Below are 19,752 nucleotides of genomic sequence, written 5' to 3'. Positions count from 1 at the left end.
TGTATAATACTGTGTACTGTATAATACTGTGTACTGTATGATACTGTGTACTGTTGATACTGTGTACTGTATGATACTGTGTACTGTTGATACTGTGTACTGTATGATACTGTGTACTGTCGATACTGTGTACTGTTGATACTGTGTACTGTATGATACTGTGTACTGTATACTACTGTGTACTGTTGATACTGTGTACTGTTGATACTGTGTACTGTATTATACTGTGTACTGTATAATACTGTGTACTGTATGATACTGTGTACTGTCGATACTGTGTACTGTTCATACTGTGTACTGTATGATACTGTGTACTGTATAATACTGTGTACTGTCGATACTGTGTACTGTCGATACTGTGTACTGTATAATACTGTGTACTGTATGATACTGTGTACTGTATGATACTGTGTACTGTTGATACTGTGTACTGTATGATACTGTGTACTGTATAATACTGTGTACTGTTGATACTGTGTACTGTATGATACTGTGTACTGTTGATACTGTTGATACTGTGTACTGTATGATACTGCGTACTGTCGATACTGCGTACTGTCGATACTGTGTACTGTCGATACTGTGTAATACGGTGTACTGTATGATACGGTGTACTGTTGATACGGTGTACTGTTGATACTGTGTACTGTATAATACTGTGTATTGTTGATACTGTGTACTGTATAATGGTGATACTGTGTACTGTATGATACTGTGTACCGTTGATACTGTGTACTGTATGATACTGTGTACTGTATAATACTGTGTACTGTTGATACTGTGTACTGTATAATACTGTGTACTGTATGATACTGTGTACTGTTGATACTGTGTACTGTATGATACTGTGTACTGTATAATACTGTGTATTGTTGATACTGTGTACTGTATGATACTGTGTACTGTATAATACTGTGTATTGTTGATACTGTGTACTGTATAATGGTGATACTGTGTACTGTATGATACTGTGTACCGTTGATACTGTGTACTGTATGATACTGTGTACTGTATAATACTGTGTACTGTTGATACTGTGTACTGTATGATACTGTGTACTGTTGATACTGTGTACTGTATGATACTGTGTACTGTATAATACTGTGTATTGTTGATACTGTGTACTGTATGATACTGTGTACTGTATAATACTGTGTATTGTTGATACTGTGTACTGTATAATACTGTGTACTGTATAATGGTGATACTGTGTACTGTATGATACTGTGTACCGTTGATACTGTGTACTGTATGATACTGTGTACTGTTATAATACTGTGTACTGTTGATACTGTGTACTGTATAATACTGTGTACTGTATGATACTGTGTACTGTTGATACTGTGTACTGTATGATACTGTGTACTGTATGATACTGTATGATACTGTGTACTGTTGATACTGTGTACTGTTGATACTGTGTACTGTATGATACTGTGTACTGTATGATACTGTGTACTGTTGATACGGTGTACTGTATGATACTGTGTACTGTATGATACTGTGTACTGTTGATACGTGTACTGTTGATACTGTGTATTGTATAATACTGTGTACTGTATGATACTGTGTACCGTTGATACTGTGTACTGTATGATACTGTGTACTGTATGATACTGTGTACTGTCGATACTGTGTACTGTATAATACTGTGTACTGTATGATACTGTGTACTGTTGATACTGTGTACTGTTGATACTGTGTACCGTTGATACTGTGTACTGTATGATACTGTGTACTGTTGATACTGTGTACTGTCGATACTGTGTACTGTATGATACTGTGTACTGTTGATACTGTGTACTGTATGATACTGTGTACTGTTGATACTGTGTACTGTATGATACTGTGTACTGTTGATACTGTGTACTGTATAATAACTATGCCACTTTGAGAACCAAAGGATAAATTAATAATATAAATTGTATTTTTATATGGTGCATTAAATCCGTCTTGATAAAATGTGTGAGTCCGAGATATTTTGGGCTGTACTGGCTGTGGAAAGACAACAAGTTCGTAGAAACAGACAGTGGACGCATAGTATCCATGTAGTACCCGTGTAGTAAATAGATCTGTATAAAACCTATTTTAATTAGGGTTGTGCTTTGCTCTCATCAAAACAATCCAACATCCAAAAAAACATTATTCAGAAACAATTAAATATATATACTGTATATATTTCTTCAATACTTAATCAATGGTAAATATGTATGGTTTGGTAAAGTGTAAAGCTGTTTTGTTGTTCAGTCTTAAATGGGACACATTAGAAGAAATGGTGAAGCACTATGAGAGGAAAGTACATCTAGTAACTTTAAACAATATAAATAATTGAAATATAAAACAATTACTAAAATACTGGCACCAGAAGTGGTTGAGTTTGCTTTGACTCCATTTGAATACATAGAGGATTTAAAGTTTAAATGATTGCACAGGAAGGAAGGAAGGGTAGTGAAAGTGATAACAGACATCAGGTTGTTGTACAGCATCTCTCTGTAGTCCAGAGCTAACTACTAATTCCTGTACAGTCCCTTACAGAGTGGCAAAAGGTTGTCCCTAGGCCCCGAGGCCCTGATGCCCTCACACAGAAAGGGTAACCCCATCCCAAATCAACCCCTCGGCCCTACCCCATGGCACTTCTCCACCATTTGAAATGGCTGCGTTTGTGTGAGGCAAGCAATATGGCAGTGTTCTCTCAAAATGGTGGCTTACAACCAGTTCTTCTTGGTTCGTGAACAAGTCCCAGTTGCCCGCTGATGACGTCACTCAACACCAGTGAGTGTGAGATGCTTCTCTCTGATGGAAGGAGAGTGAGTCACTTCATGGTAGGTTCAAGTCATCTGTCTCAATGTGAGTCTGGGGTCAGGGGTCAGAGCCTATGGTTAGGGGTCACGGTGAGGGGGATCTGGTCTCAGCTGAAGGACTCTTTGTTGAACTCAAACGTGGTTCCTGAATAGCGGTCTGAGTTACACAGTCTGTGCAGAGTCCTGGAGATGCCTTTAGGCCCACAGCAGAACACCCCCACCCGCTTACTGAGGAAAGCACACACAATACAGATACAACATGACCACAATATCCTAAAATTATCCAATCAGAAGATGTCTTTAAACACTCCAAACATTTTACTCACTGCTTATTGGTCCTCCCAATCTCCTCAAAGAGCAACTTCCACCTCGGTCGGCCAATCATCAGCCGGGAACTCAGGGGGCGGTACCTCTCCTCAGAGATGTTCTGGACAGGAAACAGAACACAGAAAGTGTATAATGAGCTAGTGTTTTTAGAGATCCAGGTAGAAGTTACGCTTTGCCACAGATTTAGGATCAGATTACCCTAGCCCCAGATCTAGGATCAGATTACACTAGCCCCAGAATTTAGGATCAGATTACCCTAGCCTCAGATCTAGAACCAGATTACCCTAGCCTCAGATCTAGAACCAGATTACCCTAGCCTCAGATCTAGAACCAGATTACCCTAGCCTCAGATCTAGAACCAGATTACCCTAGCCTCAGATCTAGAACCAGATTACCCTAGCCTCAGATCTAGAACCAGATTACCCTCGCCTCAGATCTAGAACCAGATTACCCTCGCCTCAGATCTAGAACCAGATTACCCTAGCCTCAGATCTAGAAACCAGATTACCCTAACCCCAAACCAATGGGTTTTAGGTGGATGAAAACATATCTGACCCTGCATCAGGAGTTAGGGGAAACTGTTACCTACTCTATGAGTACAGGCCTGAGTCTTACATGGAAAATAGCATCAACTGTTTGAACTGGTTTGTATGATAATAAATAGCTGCGATATTAAAAGTCTACTTATTGTATGCCTCTGAACCGTGAGCCCTGAACAAGATCCCCATGTCTGCTAGCTGGAGGCAGCAGACTCTGTGAAAGGCGAGCACTAATAAAACACCTTCTGAAAGACTCTGTGAAAGAACTGCAGTAATAAAACACCTTCTGAAAGACTCTGTGAAAGGAGAGCACTAATAAAACGCCTTCTGAAAGACTCTGTGAAAGAACTGCACTAATAAAACGCCTTCTGAAAGACTCTGTGAAAGAACTGCAGTAATGAAACACCTTCTGAAAGACTCTGTGAAAGGAGAGCACTAATAAAACGCCTTCTGAAAGACTCTGTGAAAGAACTGCAGTAATAAAACACCTTCTGAAAGACTCTGTGAAAGAACTGCAGTAATAAAACACCTTCTGAAAGACTCTGTGAAAGGAGAGCAGTAATAAAACACCTTCTGAAAGACTCTGTGAAAGAACTGCAGTAATAAAACACCTTCTGAAAGACTCTGTGAAAGGAGAGCAGTAATAAAACACCTTCTGAAAGACTCTGTGAAAGGAGAGCAGTAATAAAACACCTTCTGAAAGACTCTGTGAAAGAACTGCAGTAATAAAACACCTTCTGAAAGACTCTGTGAAAGGAGAGCAGTAATAAAACACCTTCTGAAAGACTCTGTGAAAGAACTACCAGAGGGGCTGAATAGAGAACACAGTCCAGTGCACACACACACACACTAAAACCCACAACACAACCCTTACTTCTAAACTAGGAAGTGCCAGTTTACTTGCTCTCTCTCCTTTCCATATCTATCGCTTTGTACAATCCTTTCAGCTCCGCCAGAGAATGGCATTGAGGGAAAGAAAGAGTGAAAGGTACACAGTGAAAGAGAGGGAGAGATTAGAAAGAGATGTCCGGCTGTAGAAAGGAGAAATGGAAAGACTGAAAGAATACATTCCATCTCCATACACACTAAAGGTAGCAGTGAACTACAGTTAAACGCAGTGAAGGTTAACATGCTTCACTCTTTCTAGTCATCTCCTAGCACTCAATTTTTTTCTCTTCACCAATCTGTGGTGTACCCTGTCCTCTATTGGCTGGCTGGCTGGCTGGATGGAGTGAGTGAGTGAAGACTGACTGACTGACGGAATGACTCACTGACTGACTGATTGACCGATTGACTGACTGATTGATTGACTGACTGACTGATTGATTGACTGAGTGACTGACGGATTGACTGACTGATTGACTCACTGACTGACTGATTGACTCACTGACTGATTGATGGACTGATTGACGGAATGACTGACTCACTGATTGACTGACTGACTGATTGATTGACTCACTGACTGACTGACTGGTTGACTGACTGACTGACTGACTGATTGATTGACTGACGGTGTCTTTGAGTCTCACCTGAAGTCCATCTGTCTGGCTGACGAAGAGCTGTAGGTTCAGATAGTCAGGTCTGTTTTCCTTCCACAGCTAGAGTGAGAGAGAGAGGATGAGACAGAGAGATAATGAGAGAGAGGGGAGGGGGGAGAGAGATGGAATGAGAAAGAGAGAGAGGGGAGGGGGAGAGATGGAATGAGAAAGAGAGAGAGGGGAGGGGGAGAGAGATGGAATGAGAAAGAGAGCGAGGGGAGGGGGAGAGAGATGGAATGAGAAAGAGAAAGAGGGGAGGGGGAGAGAGATGGAATGAGAAAGAGAGAGAGGGGAGGGGGAGAGAGATGGAATGAGAAAGAGAAAGAGGGGGAGGGGAGAGAGATGGAATGAGAAAGAGAGAGAGGGAGGGGAGAGAGATGGAATGAGAAAGAGAGAGAGGGGAGGGGGAGAGAGATGGAATGAGAAAGAGAGCGAGGGGAGGGGGAGAGAGATGGAATGAGAAAGAGAGAGGGGAGGGGAGAGAGATGGAATGAGAAAGAGAGAGAGGGGAGGGGGAGAGAGATGGAATGAGAAAGAGAGAGAGGGGAGGGGGAGGGAGATGGAATGAGAAAGAGAGAGAGGGAGGGGGAGAGAGATGGAATGAGAAAGAGAGCGAGGGGAGGGGGAGAGAGATGGAATGAGAAAGAGAGAGAGGGAGGGGGAGAGATGGAATGAGAAAGAGAGAGGGGAGGGGGAGAGAGATGGAATGAGAAAGAGAGCGAGGGGAGGGGGAGAGAGATGGAATGAGAAAGAGAAAGAGGGGAGGGGGAGAGAGATGGAATGAGAAAGAGAGAGAGGGGAGGGGGAGAGAGATGGAATGAGAAAGAGAGAGAGGGGAGGGGGAGAGAGATGAAATGAGAAAGAGAGAGAGGGGAGGGGGAGAGAGATGGAATGAGAAAGAGAGAGAGGGGAGGGGGAGAGAGATGGAATGAGAAAGAGAGAGAGGGGAGGGGGAGAGAGATGGAATGAGAAAGAGAGCGAGGGGAGGGGGAGAGAGATGGAATGAGAAAGAGAGAGGGGAGGGGAGAGAGATGGAATGAGAAAGAGAGAGGGGGAGGGGGAGAGAGATGGAATGAGAAAGAGAGAGAGGGGAGGGGAGAGAGATGGAATGAGAAAGAGAGAGAGGGAGGGGGAGAGAGATGGAATGAGAAAGAGAGCGAGGGGAGGGGAGAGAGATGGAATGAGAAAGAGAGAGGGGGGGGAGAGAGATGGAATGAGAAAGAGAGAGAGGGAGGGGGAGAGAGATGGAATGAGAAAGAGAGCGAGGGGAGGGGAGGGGAGAGAGATGGAATGAGAAAGAGAGCGAGGGGAGGGGAGGGGGAGAGAGATGGAATGAGGGGGAGAGAGAGAAGAGAGAGAGGGGGGAGAGAGATGGAATGAGAAAGAGAGAGAGGGAGGGGGAGAGAGATGGAATGAGAAAGAGAGAGAGGGGAGGGGGAGAGAGATGGAATGAGAAAGAGAGAGAGGGGAGGGGAGAGAGATGGAATGAGAAAGAGAGAGAGGGGAGGGGGAGAGAGATGGAATGAGAAAGAGAGAGAGGGGAGGGGGAGAGAGATGGAATGAGAAAGAGAGAGAGGGGAGGGGGAGAGAGATGGAATGAGAAAGAGAGAGGGGAGGGGGAGAGAGATGGAATGAGAAAGAGAGCGAGGGGAGGGGAGGGGGGAGAGAGATGGAATGAGAAAGAGAGAGAGGGTGAGACAGAGCAATACGGATAGAAAGGGGGGGTGAGAGAGAGAAAGAGGGGAGGTTATATAAACATGCCTGATACGCAGATACAGTGGGGTCCAAAATTATAGGCACACTTGATAAAGATGTCCATATAGCCTAGGACATCCCCACAGTGAAGCATGGTGGTGGCAGCATCATGCTGTGGGGATGTTTTTCATCGACAGGGAAACTGGTCAGAATTGAAGGAATGATGGGTGGTGCTAAATACAGGGAAATTCTTGAGGGAAACCAATTCAGTCTTCCAGAGATTTGAGACTGGGACAGAGGTTCACCTTCCAGCAGGAAAATGTCCCTAAGCATACTGCTAAAGCAACACTCGAGTGGTTTAAGGGGAAACATTTAAATGTCTTGGAATGGCCTAGTCAAAGCCCAGACCTCAATCCAATTGAGAATCAGTGGTATGACTTAAAGATTGCTGTACACCAGCGGAACCCATCCAACATGAAGGAACTGGAGCAGTTTGCCTTGAAGAATAGGTAAAAATCCCAGTGGCTAGGATGTGCCAAGCTTATAGAGCTTGTAAGAGACTTGCAACTGTAATTGCTGCAAAAAGTGGCTCTACAAAGCATTGACTTTGGGGGGGTGAAGAGTTATGCACGCTCAAGTTTTCAGTTTTTTTATTTCTTGTTTATTACACAATAAAAAATATTTTGCATCTTCAAAGTCGTAGGAATGTTGTGTAAATCAAATGATACAACCCCCCCAAAATCTATTTTAATTCCAGGTTGTCAGGCAACAAAATAGGGAAAATGGCAAGGGGTATGAATACTTTCGCCAGCCACTGTACCAACCCTAACCCTAGCTCTGACCCTAAACTTAACCCTAACCCTAGCTCTGACCCTAAACTTAACCCTAACCCTAGCTCTGACCCTAAACTTAACCCTAACCCTAGCTCTGACCCTAAACTTAACCCTAACCCTAGCTCTGACCCTAACCCTAACCCTAGCTCTGACCCTAAACTTAACCCTAACCCTAGCTCTGACCATAATCCTAACCCTAGCTCTGACCCTAAACTTAACCCTAACCCTAGCTCTGACCCTAACCCTAACCCTAGCTCTGACCCTAACCCTAACCCTATCTCTGACCCTAAACTTAACCCTAACCCTAGCTCTGACCCTAACCCTAACCCTAGCTCTGACCCTAAACTTAACCCTAACCCTAGCTCTGACCCTAACCCTAACCCTAGCTCTGACCCTAAACTTAACCCTAACCCTAGCTCTGACCCTAAACTTAACCCTAACCCTAGCTCTGACCCTAACCCTAACCCTAGCTCTGACCCTAAACTTAACCCTAACCCTAGCTCTGACCCTAAACTTAAACCTAACCCTAGCTCTGAACCTAACCCTAACCCTAGCTCTGACCCTAACCCTAACCCATATTCTAAAACAAACTGTAACCATAGCAAGCAGTTGAACAGATAGTTGTTTAATAGTAACCAAATAAATGTGTTATATCATATAATTGAAGTCAAGTATGTCCTAAATTGTCTCCATTTACCGCTCAAAGCTCGAATAGACACTATTATCTACTACTATTATCTAAATGGTGATATAACCCCAGATATCAGCCCCTCCACTACAGTCACTAGACACTAGACTATTTAAAAACCTGCTGGTGCTCCCCCAGGGCAGGGACAGAGCGCCCTCTACAGGTCTGTAGTGGAGAGGCTGATATCTGGGGTTATAGCGCCATCTAGTGACTAGTAGAGGGGTTGATATCTGGGGTTATAGCTGTAGTATCAGCCCCTCCACGACAGTCACTAGACTGTGCTATAACCCCAGATATCAGCCCCTCTACTAGTCACTAGACTGTGCTATAACCCCAGATATCAGCCCCTCTACTAGTCACTAGACGGTGCTATAACCCCAGATATCAGCCCCTCTACTAGTCACTAGACTGTGCTATAACCCCAGATATCAGCCCCTCTACTAGTCACTAGACTGTGCTATAACCCCAGATATCAGCCCCTCTACTAGTCACTAGACTGTGCTATAACCCCAGATATCAGCCTCTCCACTACAGTCACTAGACTGTGCTATAACCCCAGATATCAGCCCCTCTACTAGTCACTAGACGGTGCTATAACCCCAGATATCATCCCCTCCACTACAATCACTAGACTGTGCTATAACCCCAGATATCTAGTGACTGTCTAGATATCTAGTGGCTGTCTAGTGACTGTAGTGGAGGGGCTGATACTACAGGCTGATACTACAGCTATAACCCCAGATATCAGCCCCTCTACTAGTCACTAGATGGCGCTATAACCCCAGATATCAGCCTCTCCACTACAGACCTGTAGAGGGCGCTCTGCCTCTGCTCTGGGGGAGCACCAGCAGGTTTTTAAATAGTACACACAGCACACTAAGAGAAGAAAGTTAAAAGACCCTTTGCCCTGAAAAAGTTTTCAGGGCAAATGGAAAGAGAGACTTCCGCTTTTGGACATTAACTCCTCCTCCACAGTTACTGGATTGGTTGAACAGTGCAGAAGAGAACCTTTTCTTTTTGTCATGACCCGTATGTAGGGGATCTAGTCTCAGGCGTTTCTTTTACGCCTGCTACATTTGGTTACTCCACCCCTGATGTTTAGCCCTGACCTCTGACCTGATATCTAACCCTGACCTTAAACCCCTAGTCCCCAGGCTGACCTTGTGATGTAAGGCACACAGCAGCTCAGCGAACCAGTAGAAGGACTGCAGCTCCCTGCACACCCACACAAAGTATAGCCTCCTGAGACGGAAATGCCTCCAGCCATCCCTGAGACAGACCACACACACACACACACACACACACACACAGACAGACAGACAGACAGACAGACAGACAGACAGACAGACAGACAGACAGACAGACAGACAGACAGACAGACAGACAGACAGACAGACCACACACACACACACGACAGACAGACAGACAGACAGACAGACAGACAGACAGACAGACAGACAGACAGACAGACAGACAGACAGACAGACAGACAGACAGACAGACCACACACACACACACACAGACAGACAGACAGACAGACAGACAGACAGACAGACAGACAGACAGACAGACAGACAGACAGACACACACAGACACACAGACACACAGACAGACAGACAGACAGACAGACAGACAGACAGACAGACAGACAGACAGACAGACAGACAGACAGACAGACAGACAGACAGACAGACAGACAGACAGACAGACAGACACACACACACACACACACACACACACAGAAAGTACAGTGTGAGAATTTGGGCATTAAGAACATGTCAAAATATTCCCATCAATGGTAAACCAACAACCAACCATCTCTTGTTAGACAGCCACTCACAGCAGGGCGTGCAGAACGCAGGCGAATGGTGTGACTCCGATCCCACCCGCCACACACAGACTGACCTCGTAGTTAAATACCTCCTGTGACGAACTGCCAAACGGACCATCCACGTACAGCCTACACACAGAGAGGGAGGGTTACAATAGTGAGACAATGACAAATTACACACTACTTGAGACAATTATGACAAGTGGCTTTCGTATGTTCACCTACATTCTTGTGGTGGTCTATACTCATCTACCTCCTTGTGGTGGTCTATACTCTATATTCACCTACATCCTTGTGGTGGTCTATACTCTATGTTCACCGACATCCTTGTGGTGGTCTATACTCTATATTCACCTACATCCTTGTGGTGGTCTATACTCTATATTCACCTACATCCTTGTGGTGGTCTATACTCTATATTCACCTACATCCTTGTGGTGGTCTATACTCTATATTCACCTACATCCTTGTGGTGGTCTATACTCGCAGGACCTCATTTATAGTAAATGAATCGTAAACTAGGACACACACACACACACACACACACACTGTATATACACACACACTGTATACACACACACTCACACACACACACACACAGGATCCCAATGACTTCCTATAAGGTCAGGCAAACATAAAGAAACAGGCAACATCCTACATGACAGTCCCACAGCCTGACAGAAGGAGAGATCAGGATGATAACTCCTTAAACAAATAAATATAATGGAGGGGGGATTCTCAGAGCTGATAAACACCCCCTAACCCTACAGCAGAGAGAGAGATAGAGATGGGAGGTGAGAGAGAGGAAGGAGATGGGAGGATTCTCAGAGCTGATAAACACCCCCTAACCCTACAGCAGAGAGAGAGATAGAGATGGGAGGTGAGAGAGAGGAAGGAGATGGGAGGATTCTCAGAGCTGATAAACACCCCTAACCCTACAGCAGAGAGAGATAGAGATGGGAGGTGAGAGAGAGGAAGGAGATGGGAGGATTCTCAGAGCTGAGAGAGATAGAGATGGGAGGTGAGAGAGAGGAAGGAGATGGGAGGATTCTCAGAGCTGATAAACACCCCTAACCCTACAGCAGAGAGAGAGATAGAGATGGGAGGTGAGAGAGAGGAAGGAGATGGGAGGATTCTCAGAGCTGATAAACACCCCTAACCCTACAGCAGAGAGAGAGATAGAGATGGGAGGTGAGAGAGAGGAAGGAGATGGGAGGATTCTCAGAGCTGATAAACACCCCTAACCCTACAGCAGAGAGAGATGGAGGTGAGAGAGAGGAAGGAGATGGGAGGATTCTCAGAGCTGATAAACACACCCCTAACCCTACAGCAGAGAGAGAGATAGAGATGGGAGGTGAGAGAGAGGAAGGAGATGGGAGGATTCTCAGAGCTGATAAACACCCCCTAACCCTACAGCAGAGAGAGAGATAGAGATGGGAGGTGAGAGAGAGGAAGGAGATGGGAGGATTCTCAGAGCTGATAAACACCCCCTAACCCTACAGCAGAGAGAGAGATAGAGATGGGAGGTGAGAGAGAGGAAGGAGATGGGAGGATTCTCAGAGCTGATAAACACCCCCTAACCCTACAGCAGAGAGAGAGGAAGGAGATGGGAGGATTCTCAGAGCTGATAAACACCCCCTAACCCTACAGCAGAGAGAGAGATAGAGATGGGAGGATTCTCAGAGCTGATAAACACCCCCTAACCCTACAGCAGAGAGAGAGATAGAGATGGGAGGTGAGAGAGAGGAAGGAGATGGGAGGATTCTCAGAGCTGATAAACACCCCCTAACCCTACAGCAGAGAGAGAGATAGAGATGGGAGGTGAGAGAGAGGAAGGAGATGGGAGGATTCTCAGAGCTGATAAACACCCCCTAACCCTACAGCAGAGAGAGAGATAGAGATGGGAGGTGAGAGAGAGGAAGGAGATGGGAGGATTCTCAGAGCTGATAAACACCCCCTAACCCTACAGCAGAGAGAGATAGAGATGGGAGGTGAGAGAGAGGAAGGAGATGGGAGGATTCTCAGAGCTGATAAACACCCCTAACCCTACAGCAGAGAGAGAGATAGAGATGGGAGAGTGAGAGAGAGGAGGAGATGGGAGGATTCTCAGAGCTGATAAACACCCCTAACCCTACAGCAGAGAGAGAGATAGAGATGGGAGGTGAGAGAGAGGAAGGAGATGGGAGGATTCTCAGAGCTGATAAACACCCCTAACCCTACAGCAGAGAGAGAGATAGAGATGGGAGGTGAGAGAGAGGAAGGAGATGGGAGGATTCTCAGAGCTGATAAACACCCCCTAACCCTACAGCAGAGAGAGAGATAGAGATGGGAGGTGAGAGAGAGGAAGGAGATGGGAGGATTCTCAGAGCTGATAAACACCCCTAACCCTACAGCAGAGAGAGAGATAGAGATGGGAGGTGAGAGAGAGGAAGGAGATGGGAGGATTCTCAGAGCTGATAAACACCCCTAACCCTACAGCAGAGAGAGATAGAGATGGGAGGTACAGCAGAGAGAGAGGAAGGAGATGGGAGGATTCTCAGAGCTGATAAACACCCCCTAACCCTACAGCAGAGAGAGATAGAGATGGGAGGTGAGAGAGAGGAAGGAGATGGGAGGATTCTCAGAGCTGATAAACACCCCTAACCCTACAGCAGAGAGAGAGATAGAGATGGGAGGTGAGAGAGAGGAAGGAGATGGGAGGATTCTCAGAGCTGATAAACACCCCCTAACCCTACAGCAGAGAGAGAGATAGAGATGGGAGGTGAGAGAGAGGAAGGAGATGGGAGGATTCTCAGAGCTGATAAACACCCCCTAACCCTACAGCAGAGAGAGAGATAGAGATGGGAGGTGAGAGAGAGGAAGGAGATGGGAGGATTCTCAGAGCTGATAAACACCCCCTAACCCTACAGCAGAGAGAGAGATAGAGATGGGAGGTGAGAGAGAGGAAGGAGATGGGAGGATTCTCAGAGCTGATAAACACCCCTAACCCTACAGCAGAGAGAGAGATAGAGATGGGAGGTGAGAGAGAGGAAGGAGATGGGAGGATTCTCAGAGCTGATAAACACCCCCTAACCCTACAGCAGAGAGAGAGAGAGATAGAGATGGGAGGTACAGCAGAGAGAGGAAGGAGATGGGAGGATTCTCAGAGCTGATAAACACCCCCTAACCCTACAGCAGAGAGAGAGATAGAGATGGGAGGTGAGAGAGAGGAAGGAGATGGGAGGATTCTCAGAGCTGATAAACACCCCTAACCCTACAGCAGAGAGAGAGATAGAGATGGGAGGTGAGAGAGAGGAAGGAGATGGGAGGATTCTCAGAGCTGATAAACACCCCTAACCCTACAGCAGAGAGAGAGATAGAGATGGGAGGTGAGAGAGAGGAAGGAGATGGGAGGATTCTCAGAGCTGATAAACACCCCTAACCCTACAGCAGAGAGAGAGATAGAGATGGGAGGTGAGAGAGAGGAAGGAGATGGGAGGATTCTCAGAGCTGATAAACACCCCTAACCCTACAGCAGAGAGAGAGAGATAGAGATGGGAGGTGAGAGAGAGGAAGGAGATGGGAGGATTCTCAGAGCTGATAAACACCCCTAACCCTACAGCAGAGAGAGCTGATAAGATAGATAGAGATGGGAGGTGAGAGGGAGGATTCTCAGAGCTGATAAACACCCCCTAACCCTACAGCAGAGAGAGAGATAGAGATGGGAGGTGAGAGAGAGGAAGGAGATGGGAGGATTCTCAGAGCTGATAAACACCCCCTAACCCTACAGCAGAGAGATTCTCAGAGATAGAGATGGGAGGTGAGAGAGAGGAAGGAGATGGGAGGATTCTCAGAGCTGATAAACACCCCCTAACCCTACAGCAGAGAGAGATAGAGATGGGAGGTGAGAGAGAGGAAGGAGATGGGAGGATTCTCAGAGCTGATAAACACCCCTAACCCTACAGCAGAGAGAGAGATAGAGATGGGAGGTGAGAGAGAGGAAGGAGATGGGAGGATTCTCAGAGCTGATAAACACCCCCTAACCCTACAGCAGAGAGAGAGAGATAGAGATGGGAGGTGAGAGAGAGGAAGGAGATGGGAGGATTCTCAGAGCTGATAAACACCCCCTAACCCTACAGCAGAGAGAGAGATAGAGATGGGAGGTGAGAGAGAGGAAGGAGATGGGAGGATTCTCAGAGCTGATAAACACCCCCTAACCCTACAGCAGAGAGAGAGATAGAGATGGGAGGTGAGAGAGAGGAAGGAGATGGGAGGATTCTCAGAGCTGATAAACACCCCCTAACCCTACAGCAGAGAGAGAGATAGAGATGGGAGGTGAGAGAGAGGAAGGAGATGGGAGGATTCTCAGAGCTGATAAACACCCCCTAACCCTACAGCAGAGAGAGGAAGGAGATGGGAGGATTCTCAGAGCTGATAAACACCCCCTAACCCTACAGCAGAGAGAGAGAGCATGGGAGGTGAGAGAGAGGAAGGAGATGGGAGGATTCTCAGAGCTGATAAACACCCCTAACCCTACAGCAGAGAGATAGAGATGGGAGGTGAGAGAGAGGAAGGAGATGGGAGGATTCTCAGAGCTGATAAACACCCCTAACCCTACAGCAGAGAGAGAGATAGAGATGGGAGGTGAGAGAGAGGAAGGAGATGGGAGGATTCTCAGAGCTGATAAACACCCCTAACCCTACAGCAGAGAGAGAGATAGAGATGGGAGGTGAGAGAGAGAAGGGATGGGAGGATTCTCAGAGCTGATAAACACCCCTAACCCTACAGAGAGAGAGATAGAGATGGGAGGGAAGGAGAGAGGAAGGGGAGGATTCTCAGAGCTGATAAACACCCCTAACCCTACAGCAGAGATGGAGGTGAGAGAGAAGGAGATGGGAGGATTCTCAGAGCTGATAAACACCCCTAACCCTACAGCAGAGAGAGAGATAGAGATGGGAGGTGAGAGAGAGGAAGGAGATGGGAGGATTCTCAGAGCTGATAAACACCCCTAACCCTACAGCAGAGAGAGAGATAGAGATGGGAGGGAGGTGAGAGAGAGGAAGGAGATGGGAGGATTCTCAGAGCTGATAAACACCCCTAACCCTACAGCAGAGAGAGAGATAGAGATGGGAGGTGAGAGAGAGGAAGGAGATGGGAGGATTCTCAGAGCTGATAAACACCCCCTAACCCTACAGCAGAGAGAGAGATAGAGATGGGAGGTGAGAGAGAGGAAGGAGATGGGAGGATTCTCAGAGCTGATAAACACCCCCTAACCCTACAGCAGAGAGAGGAAGGAGATGGGAGGATTCTCAGAGCTGATAAACACCCCCTAACCCTACAGCAGAGAGAGGAAGGAGATGGGAGGATTCTCAGAGCTGATAAACACCCCTAACCCTACAGCAGAGAGAGATAGAGATGGGAGATAGAGATGGGAGGTGAGAGAGAGGAAGGAGATGGGAGGATTCTCAGAGCTGATAAACACCCCTAACCCTACAGCAGAGAGAGATAGAGATGGGAGGTGAGAGAGAGGAAGGAGATGGGAGGATTCTCAGAGCTGATAAACACCCCCTAACCCTACAGCAGAGAGAGAGATAGAGATGGGAGGATTCTCAGAGCTGATAAACACCCCCTAACCCTACAGCAGAGAGAGGAAGGAGATGGGAGGATTCTCAGAGCTGATAAACACCCCCTAACCCTACAGCAGAGAGAGAGATAGAGATGGGAGGTGAGAGAGAGGAAGGAGATGGGAGGATTCTCAGAGCTGATAAACACCCCCTAACCCTACAGCAGAGAGAGAGATAGAGATGGGAGGTGAGAGAGAGGAAGGAGATGGGAGGATTCTCAGAGCTGATAAACACCCCCTAACCCTACAGCAGAGAGAGAGATAGAGATGGGAGGTGAGAGAGAGGAAGGAGATGGGAGGATTCTCAGAGCTGATAAACACCCCTAACCCTACAGCAGAGAGAGAGATAGAGATGGGAGGTGAGAGAGAGGAAGGAGATGGGAGGATTCTCAGAGCTGATAAACACCCCTAACCCTACAGCAGAGAGAGAGATAGAGATGGGAGGTGAGAGAGAGGAAGGAGATGGGAGGATTCTCAGAGCTGATAAACACCCCTAACCCTACAGCAGAGAGAGAGATAGAGATGGGAGGTGAGAGAGAGGAAGGAGATGGGAGGATTCTCAGAGCTGATAAACACCCCTAACCCTACAGCAGAGAGAGAGATAGAGATGGGAGGTGAGAGAGAGGAAGGAGATGGGAGGATTCTCAGAGCTGATAAAACACCCCCAGAGAGAGAGATAGAGATGGGAACCCTACAGCAGAGAGAGAGATAGAGATGGGAGGTGAGAGAGAGGAAGGAGATGGGAGGATTCTCAGAGCTGATAAACACCCCTAACCCTACAGCAGAGCTGATAAACACCCCTAACCCTACAGCAGAGAGAGAGATAGAGATGGGAGGTGAGAGAGAGGAAGGAGATGGGAGGATTCTCAGAGCTGATAAACACCCCCTAACCCTACAGCAGAGAGAGAGATAGAGATGGGAGGTGAGAGAGAGGAAGGAGATGGGAGGATTCTCAGAGCTGATAAACACCCCTAACCCTACAGCAGAGAGAGAGATAGAGATGGGAGGTGAGAGAGAGGAAGGAGATGGGAGGATTCTCAGAGCTGATAAACACCCCTAACCCTACAGCAGAGAGAGAGATAGAGATGGGAGGTAGGAGATGGGAGGATTCTCAGAGCTGATAAACACCCCTAACCCTACAGCAGAGAGAGAGATAGAGATGGGAGATGGGAGGATTCTCAGAGCTGATAAACACCCCTAACCCTACAGCAGAGAGAGAGATAGAGATGGGAGGTGAGAGAGAGGAAGGAGATGGGAGGATTCTCAGAGCTGATAAACACCCCTAACCCTACAGCAGAGAGAGAGATAGAGATGGGAGGTGAGAGAGAGGAAGGAGATGGGAGGATTCTCAGAGCTGATAAACACCCCTAACCCTACAGCAGAGAGAGAGATAGAGATGGGAGGTGAGAGAGAGGAAGGAGATGGGAGGATTCTCAGAGCTGATAAACACCCCCTAACCCTACAGCAGAGAGAGAGATAGAGATGGGAGGTGAGAGAGAGGAAGGAGATGGGAGGATTCTCAGAGCTGATAAACACCCCTAACCCTACAGCAGAGAGAGAGATAGAGATGGGAGGTGAGAGAGAGGAAGGAGATGGGAGGATTCTCAGAGCTGATAAACACCCCTAACCCTACAGCAGAGAGAGAGATAGAGATGGGAGGTGAGAGAGAGGAAGGAGATGGGAGGATTCTCAGAGCTGATAAACACCCCCTAACCCTACAGCAGAGAGAGAGATAGAGATGGGAGGTGAGAGAGAGGAAGGAGATGGGAGGATTCTCAGAGCTGATAAACACCCCTAACCCTACAGCAGAGAGAGAGATAGAGATGGGAGGTGAGAGAGAGGAAGGAGATGGGAGGATTCTCAGAGCTGATAAACACCCCTAACCCTACAGCAGAGAGAGAGATAGAGATGGGAGGTGAGAGAGAGGAAGGAGATGGGAGGATTCTCAGAGCTGATAAACACCCCTAACCCTACAGCAGAGAGATAGAGATGGGAGGTGAGAGAGAGGAAGGAGATGGGAGGATTCTCAGAGCTGATAAACACCCCCTAACCCTACAGCAGAGAGAGAGATAGAGATGGGAGGTGAGAGAGAGGAAGGAGATGGGAGGATTCTCAGAGCTGATAAACACCCCTAACCCTACAGCAGAGAGAGAGATAGAGATGGGAGGTGAGAGAGAGGAAGGAGATGGGAGGATTCTCAGAGCTGATAAACACCCCTAACCCTACAGCAGAGAGAGAGATAGAGATGGGAGGTGAGAGAGAGGAAGGAGATGGGAGGATTCTCAGAGCTGATAAACACCCCTAACCCTACAGCAGAGAGAGATAGAGATGGGAGGTGAGAGAGAGGAAGGAGATGGGAGGATTCTCAGAGCTGATAAACACCCCTAACCCTACAGCAGAGAGAGGAAGGAGATGGGAGAGATGGGAGGTGAGAGAGAGGAAGGAGATGGGAGGATTCTCAGAGCTGATAAACACCCCTAACCCTACAGCAGAGAGAGAGATAGAGATGGGAGGTGAGAGAGAGGAAGGAGATGGGAGGATTCTCAGAGCTGATAAACACCCCTAACCCTACAGCAGAGAGAGATAGAGATGGGAGGTGAGAGAGAGGAAGGAGATGGGAGGATTCTCAGAGCTGATAAACACCCCTAACCCTACAGCAGAGAGAGAGATAGAGATGGGAGGTGAGAGAGAGGAAGGAGATGGGAGGATTCTCAGAGCTGATAAACACCCCTAACCCTACAGCAGAGAGAGATAGAGATGGGAGGTGAGAGAGAGGAAGGAGATGGGAGGATTCTCAGAGCTGATAAACACCCCCTAACCCTACAGCAGAGAGAGAGATAGAGATGGGAGGTGAGAGAGAGGAAGGAGATGGGAGGATTCTCAGAGCTGATAAACACCCCTAACCCTACAGCAGAGAGAGAGATAGAGATGGGAGGTGAGAGAGAGGAAGGAGATGGGAGGATTCTCAGAGCTGATAAACACCCCTAACCCTACAGCAGAGAGAGAGATAGAGATGGGAGGTGAGAGAGAGGAAGGAGATGGGAGGATTCTCAGAGCTGATAAACACCCCTAACCCTACAGCAGAGAGAGAGATAGAGATGGGAGGTGAGAGAGAGGAAGGAGATGGGAGGATTCTCAGAGCTGATAAACACCCCTAACCCTACAGCAGAGAGAGATAGAGATGGGAGGTGAGAGAGAGGAAGGAGATGGGAGGATTCTCAGAGCTGATAAACACCCCTAACCCTACAGCAGAGAGAGAGATAGAGATGGGAGGTGAGAGAGAGGAAGGAGATGGGAGGATTCTCAGAGCTGATAAACACCCCTAACCCTACAGCAGAGAGAGAGATAGAGATGGGAGGTGAGAGAGAGGAAGGAGATGGGAGGATTCTCAGAGCTGATAAACACCCCCTAACCCTACAGCAGAGAGAGAGATAGAGATGGGAGGTGAGAGAGAGGAAGGAGATGGGAGGATTCTCAGAGCTGATAAACACCCCCTAACCCTACAGCAGAGAGAGAGATAGAGATGGGAGGTGAGAGAGAGGAAGGAGATGGGGGATTCTCAGAGCTGATAAACACCCCTAACCCTACAGCAGAGAGAGAGATAGAGATGGGAGGTGAGAGAGAGGAAGGAGATGGGAGGATTCTCAGAGCTGATAAACACCCCCTAACCCTACAGCAGAGAGAGAGATAGAGATGGGAGGTGAGAGAGAGGAAGGAGATGGGGGATTCTCAGAGCTGATAAACACCCCTAACCCTACAGCAGAGAGAGAGATAGAGATGGGAGGTGAGAGAGAGGAAGGAGATGGGAGGATTCTCAGAGCTGATAAACACCCCTAACCCTACAGCAGAGAGAGAGATAGAGATGGGAGGTGAGAGAGAGGAAGGAGATGGGGGGATT

General features: G+C 47.3%; 1 protein-coding gene across 1 annotated transcript in view; it reads right to left on the bottom strand.

Moving 5' to 3' along the window:
* Window positions 1-2,071: 2,071 nt before the first annotated feature.
* The window catches only part of LOC115126446 (NADPH oxidase 4), a 57,638-nt gene continuing 39,957 nt past the window's right edge, over window positions 2,072-19,752 (bottom strand). The window contains exons 15-19 of the mRNA XM_065024268.1: window positions 10,262-10,381; window positions 9,582-9,690; window positions 5,197-5,265; window positions 3,128-3,228; window positions 2,072-3,029 (exon numbers count right to left, since the gene is read on the bottom strand). Of these exons, the coding sequence (XP_064880340.1) occupies window positions 2,909-3,029; window positions 3,128-3,228; window positions 5,197-5,265; window positions 9,582-9,690; window positions 10,262-10,381 (520 nt within the window). The 3' untranslated portion in view covers window positions 2,072-2,908. The remainder of the gene's footprint in view (window positions 3,030-3,127; window positions 3,229-5,196; window positions 5,266-9,581; window positions 9,691-10,261; window positions 10,382-19,752) is intronic.

Source organism: Oncorhynchus nerka, linkage group LG11 (genome assembly GCF_034236695.1).
Source record: "Oncorhynchus nerka isolate Pitt River linkage group LG11, Oner_Uvic_2.0, whole genome shotgun sequence".
Taxonomy (NCBI): domain Eukaryota; kingdom Metazoa; phylum Chordata; class Actinopteri; order Salmoniformes; family Salmonidae; genus Oncorhynchus; species Oncorhynchus nerka.
Note: the sequence above shows the minus strand (reverse complement) of the source record. Positions and strands in the feature narration are given on the sequence as shown.